Here is a 6,664-nt window from a genome sequence, read left to right as displayed (position 1 = left end):
TGCAAAGAACTCAATCAAAAATCACAACATGTAATTGCAGCACGAACAGCTTTTTATTTCCCTTTTTTTTTTTTTTACTTCCGACAAATCAATGCCAGGCAGTGAAGCCGTCGGCTATAATTTTACTTTAGTTGAGCTATTCACCACACTACATGTTCAACCTGTGTCAAGACCTGTTGGTTGTTTTCTTCTCTTACAAATAAAAAAAAAAAAGGTCGGAAGTAGTTGTGTGTTTCAAACAGAGACAAACACATCACGTGAAGATACACAGAATAACATTTATATAGTTTTTTTTTACAGCATGTGCAATATATATTCCAACAATTTATAGGTAACAGAATGCATAACATCTTTACAACAACAACACACATTAGGGAAAGAGGACGAGCCAAACAAGCTGTTACATTACAGTAGACCCCAGTGTAAAGCAGTACATGAGTGTGTCAGTGTGTGTGCAACTGGACATGACGGAAAGCAACCATGTTTCAAAAGGCATCTATTCACAGGGTTATTTATATTAAACAAAGTGCAATTTAAAATACCATCAACATATTTCGGACGTAACATTTATCTTTCTTTCACTTTCTTTCATTTAATAGCCAAAGTGACTGATGTAATGCCCACTTAAATAAGCTCACATTAGCTTTAATTACTTTAATATTACAGTGAAAATGATTACAGTTCAGGACGTTAAACTCATAAACTCACTTATACCTCGGTGCTGTGGATACAGAAGAGATCGTGCACCTTTTAGAGCTAAAACAATTTAGGGAATTTGTTAACTAGATGATAGATGGAAAATTAAAAAATCTTGGTTTTGGTTTTTTTAAGGAAAATTCCCCAAAATTCCCTGGTGGTCCTTCCATGTATCTTTGGATTTTGGACTACACAATGACAAAACAATATTTAATATGCATTTTCTCTCTTCTGATATTTAATAGACCAAATGATTAACCAATAATCAAGAAAATAACTGGATAATTAAATTATGATGACAATAGTCATTGGTTGCAGCCTTAGTACCTTTCAAACGTGTAGTGACTGTGCTGTAATACATTTACATGCATGTCTATCTAATGTAATGCAAATGTAAAGAAATATATTTGGATAGTCTGACATATAATATCAAATATCAAACATGTTTACAAAACTCTTTATGAGAACGACTGGCAGCGACTAGATCCGACTTCAGATTCAACTCTTTACTGTAATCTCAAACTCTACAGTAAACATCCCTGTAGCTCTAGGCCTTATGGGTATACTCAGGTGTGCGGTGACATATGAAAGCCAGTAGTTTCGTCATGCGTCACAAAATGAATCTCAAATTCAGCCATTTTTCATATATTGACACATAAGAAGTTAAATTACAGCAAAGAGTGCAGACAACACCATCACCATGCTAATAACTGAAGATCAGCTGATTTGTTCTGACTGTCTAAACCCCAAAATCTCAAACCTGGCAGACTGAAAATAAGTTATTAAACTGTTTCTAACAGCTGGGTGACCTTAAACAAACACCACAAATTTCTACGGAGTAAACTTTCCCACTCTGGATCGCACCAAAGAAAACACACTGTAGGTGTGACCGCACTCTTGGGTGAGATCATACCTTCCTTCACTGCTGCAGATTAGGAGCAGTTCATGTTTTCTGCGCAGTCTTAGCTATAACCAGACACTCATTGTGTTTGTGGTGGTCAGGATGCAGACGGGCAGTTTTTAGCGGGGGGGTTGAGGTCTCTGAACGGCTCTGAGAGGCGTGGACCCTGCAGGCGGGACAGCAGCGTGGTGCGGCGGATGCTGCTGTCCGAATCGTGGTGGACGAACTTGTTCCTCAGCGGGCGGCAACACGGCAGGCTGCCGGCAAAGTCCGAGAGGAGGTTGCCGCTGAAGATCATGTAGATCCATGGGTTGCAGCAGCTGTTGAGGCTGGCCAGCAGGGCGGAGAGAGTCACGGTGGCGTTCTCCGAGTCTGCAGAGAAACACAGAGACACAGATTTATGAGATGTCAACAGCTAATCTGAGGTGTTTACTTTTCCTCCTGAGGGAGTTGTACTGCTCTGAGTCACTGTTAAATGTGTGTTCTCGCCTCCAGCTCCAGTTTGAGCTTGTAATCAGTGGATTTTGGACTTTTTCATTTAAGGTCTTTTGCCATTTAAGTCCTCAAAGACACCTCTGTCCTGTTGCGATAAGACCCACCTTCCTATACACAAGCTGGGCTTCCACCTACAATTATTTAAATTACAGATTAATCTGACAACTATTTTCTCTATTGACTAAACCGCCTCCCTGAACAATGGTTTATACAGCGTTCTTGCCCAGCTTTGTTTTTGTTTGTATCTGTAATCCTGGAGGTGAGGGACATAGAAAACAATCCTAGAGAGTTCAGTAATAATGATCTCCTTATCCACAGACCTGTCTACACTGCAGATAAAAGAGTAAACTCCCTGACCCACCATTGCATTGCATATGCATACTGCATAGCCTGCAGGTAAGTTTAGCATATTTCGCATCGCTGGTCGGTTCCATGTCACCTGGCATCCCATTAAGTTGTGTCACAAATGCCGTTTAGCATTAAGATCTGCCCAAAGACTTCAAAACAAGTAGCCAAAGGGGTCTTGGAGTCTTAAAGTAACAGTGTGCTGGCAGTCAGAGCATGTTTAACTTCAGTAATGTGATGCATTATAAGAAAGTGAATAGAATAGTAGAGAGAAAATAGAGAGAAGCTCAGATCTCAAGGCTTAAAACTGCACACTTTAATGGTTACTTAACCTCGGCCCTTGTTTACACATTTTGGGGGTATTCTGGTGGGCTCAAAAAGTTGCTGGTCTATAAGAGTTGCTGCCTCGTTGCTGTCTTCATTGGTTAGTTAGTTAGTTTGTGCTATTGTGTGATTACTGTGTTTTTAATTAGTTAGTTTGGATCCAAACTAACGTAATAAAACACCAACATCACAGCAACTAAACCAGGAGCTCCCATGTTCTGCAAGTTAAAATGACTGTTTTCATCAATGGAGTCTGGTGGTTTTTTAAACTGAGCGATACAGCAGCTGTTTCTGATTGATCTTACAGGTCTCTCTCTCTCTCTCTCAAATAAAAAAACATTTTTCTTAGATTGGCTGAAAAAAAGCGCTGTTCTTCCATCATTTATTCATGGTAGGATCTATAATTTTGAATCATGTCTGTTTTTCACAGAACTTTGGGGTTAGGATGAGAGATCCACCCTGTGAAACTACACAGAGGAATGTTTCTTAGCTTCAGTGCATTTTGATCAATACTGAGTGAATTTTCAGAGTTAAGCTGCTCTTCATCATATTCAGTTTGGGCCAAGAAGTCAGTGTTCAGTGAAAAGCCACTTAAAGCAGAATGTGGACAATCATGAGCCAGTAAACATCTCTTTGGAAGCCATAATGAGATTCTCCAGGTGGGTGAACAGCTCATTCGGGCTGACTGAGGCAGGTTCTTACTGATTTTAAGGCTGCAAAGTAACATTCACACCTTGACTTCCATCATCTGAAAGTAAGACTGCACTTACTGCACATGTCCAAGTCTTATTAAAATTCAAAATAGCTGCAGCTTCAATCACATGCATGCTCCCCCCAGGATGAACTGCAATAACTTTGGGGATCATCTGACTGTACTATAGCGCTGTCATCAGTTCAACAGTTAAGTGCTAACTCGATAAACTGAGATTATGAACACGGTACACGTTCCACCTGCCAAACATCAGCACGTCCTTGCGAGCGTGTTCGCAGTCTGATGTTAGCATTTAGCTCGGAGCATGATGATGGAGGTGTAGGAAAAGTCAGGGGAAGTAAACACAATTCATCCTCTGGGGACGTTGAATTTCCATGTTTTCAGTGCGACATAACACGTATACACCTGCCTTTACTTTAATAAATCTCTATGCATGAATACAGTAAAATGTACAGATCTTTTGAAATTTTCTGCTTTGAAAACATTGCTGGTTTTTCATTCAAGCTAATGCTAGCTCTGAATACTAATTGAATAGGTAATACATGCCTCTGAGTGATATTTTCTCATTTCAAATAATGAGGTTCATGTTAACAGATTCAAGCATAATTGACCACATAATTGGTTTTAGTTCATTTAGAGATCAAACGTCCTCAATTTAGTTTCTAAAAGGGTATTTTTCATGGACATAAACTTTGATCTTTATTGGTTATCTCTTATTTTGGTGTTGAATGTATAAGCTGGTACTGAATCAGCTGCTTCTGTAGGCTCTGTGAGAGCAAAGAAGAGTCTTTGTGCTCAGATGTGGATGAAATAAAAACACAACCTAAATACCTTCCCAGTGGCTGACAGGAGATTAAAAGATTTTAATTTTCAAACTTTTCTTTGATATTTTCTCTTTTCTTCTGAAATACTAGATATGTTTCCTCTTCAGGTCTCTAGATGTATTCCATATTTTAGTAATTCATCTTGTGTATTTTAGTAGGATTTATGTTCTAGTTGTGGCTCCAACAATAAATTCCTCCCTGGTTGAAACAATGTTCAAGGATAAAGACATGTAGCAACACAAACATTACTTGATCTTTAGGGACCACAAGCCAGAAAAAAGTGGAATTACAGCGGTCACTGGGTTTATAAGAAGTGTAAGTGGACACAGGTTCGAACTTGGTGTAAACTTTAGTGGAGAGCTGGCGTCCGCACATCAGAGCAGGACACTCACCGGCCCAGGAGAAGGTCTCGTCCCACACTGACCACATCTGCACGGTGAAGAAAGGCGCCCAGCACACCACGTACGCCAGCACTATCACGAAAGTCATCTTCACTGTGCGTAATTTGGCGCGGGAGATGGTGCTGACGCTGCTGACCGAGTTCCTGCCCAGGATCCCGGTCTTGGTGGCCTCCGCCACCGCACCCACGCTCTTCCTCTGGGTCTTATATTTCAAGTTTTTCCAGATGGTGCGGCAGATGAATCCGTAGCAGAACACGAGCACGACCACGGGCACAAGGAAGATCCCAGCCGTGATCCAGGTGATGTATGCGCGCAGCCCCCACGGCTCCACGAAGTGCCCCCAGCAGTCGTAGACGGCCGAGCCGGCGCGCACCTCGCTCAGGGAGAAGATGAAGTACTGCGGGGTGCTGAGGACCAGGCTGCACGCCCAGGTGGAGCCGATCATGATGTGCGCGCGCTGCGTCGGCTGCTGGAGAGTCTGCAGCGGGTGGCAAATGGCGATGTAGCGGTCCAGGGTCATCATCACCATCATGTAGGCGGAGGCGAACATGCCCAGCACCTGCAGGTGCTTCACGACGCGGCAGAGAACGTCCGGACCGTAGAAGCGGAAGGTGATCTTCCAGCAGAGCTGCGGCAGCACCTGGAAAAAGGCGACCACCAGATCCGCCAGGCTCAGGTGCTTCATGAACAGGTGCATGCGCGACGGTTTCCTGCGGGTCTTGTACATGGCCAGCAGCACGCTCACGTTCCCCACTACCGCGGCGAGGAACGCGAGGCTCAGGACGGTGATCTCGATCTTGGCCACCTCCTCGTTCCGTCCGAACGGGTCGGTGTCGTTTCTCTTCCCGCTGAAGTTCCCAGCAGCCTCAGCGGCACCGGTGTCCAGCGTTAAGTTGAACTCCTCGGTGCAGTTTCTGCCCGTGATGTTGCAGGAGCTCTCCGAGGGGAAGAGCATGGTGGCCCCCGGGCGCACGGAGGAGGCTGCCCGGCTGTGCGTTAAAGTGGCTGTCAGACTCCTCGGTTACTCCAACATGGATGGGGTGATCACCAGACTGCGCATGGATGCACGAAGAGTGAAATCATGAACAACATTTAAAAAAATAAATGAATAAAAAAAAGTTATTTCCCCACACATGACGCGCGGCAGCTGCTGGTTTGAATCCGAGCTCCAACGCTGCGGATCCGGCCTCTTTTAAAGCCTCCTGCCCCTGAAACCAGAGACCACCCCCCCCCCAACCCGTACCCACACACTCAAAACACACACATACAAATACCACAACTCCACACACACTTTTCCTCTTCCCTCTCACCCACTTAACAACACAAGATAAAGTGGAGCCTGCAGGGAGGAATGTGCTACTGAGTGAGAGGACAGAAAAAAATAAATAAAACCAAATTGTCTCTTTTTTTTTTTGTTTGTTTTAATAAAAAAAAGGACCATGGAAGATAATTTGAGCCACTATTAAAATTAAAGGACAAAATGTTAAATGCCAAATGGAAAAGAATAAATGCAAAAGGGATGGAGGAAAATGAAAAGCAAAAGGACAACATCACATTTTAACCGCGCGTTTAGTCTTTCAAATGTTCTTGTTGCATGTTCAAGCTTTTGCATTTGCTGTCTGGAGTTGGTAGCTGACCACAGGACATTTACTAAAAGCTAAATGATTAAATTAGAGCTTCTTAGCTGCAGTTTCCTTATTACCTGTCTGTGATGCACCTTTCCTCATCATCCCTGTCACAGCCGCAGCAGTTAGATCATTATTTTGAGTGTTTTGTCCAAACTACAGTTAAAAAAGGAGAGAAGAGGGTGGAACCCCAAGGTCTTTGTATTTTTATCATTTTATTTCTCTATTATCAGCTGATAGATCAATTGGTAATGGGGGACCATTTCTTACAACATATTAAAACTGGCAGACCCTCCCCATTTGAATGTTTATTTAGCCTTCATTTATTCTGACCATGACTT

The 6,664-nt window shown here is 42.9% G+C and overlaps 1 protein-coding gene across 1 annotated transcript; it reads right to left on the bottom strand.

The window, feature by feature from the left end:
• Positions 1–1,694: 1,694 nt before the first annotated feature.
• LOC139221704 (arg8-vasotocin receptor-like) lies at positions 1,695–5,653 on the bottom strand. Its single transcript, XM_070853624.1, has 2 exons — positions 4,690–5,653; positions 1,695–1,969 (listed from the first exon to the last, which is right to left on the bottom strand). The coding sequence occupies exons 1-2, from the start codon at positions 5,651–5,653 to the stop codon at positions 1,695–1,697; spliced, it is 1,239 nt and encodes a 412-aa protein (XP_070709725.1).
• Positions 5,654–6,664: the final 1,011 nt, after the last annotated feature.

This window comes from Pempheris klunzingeri, chromosome 22 (assembly GCF_042242105.1).
Source record: "Pempheris klunzingeri isolate RE-2024b chromosome 22, fPemKlu1.hap1, whole genome shotgun sequence".
NCBI lineage: Eukaryota > Metazoa > Chordata > Actinopteri > Acropomatiformes > Pempheridae > Pempheris > Pempheris klunzingeri.
This window is presented reverse-complemented; position numbering and strand designations above follow the sequence as displayed.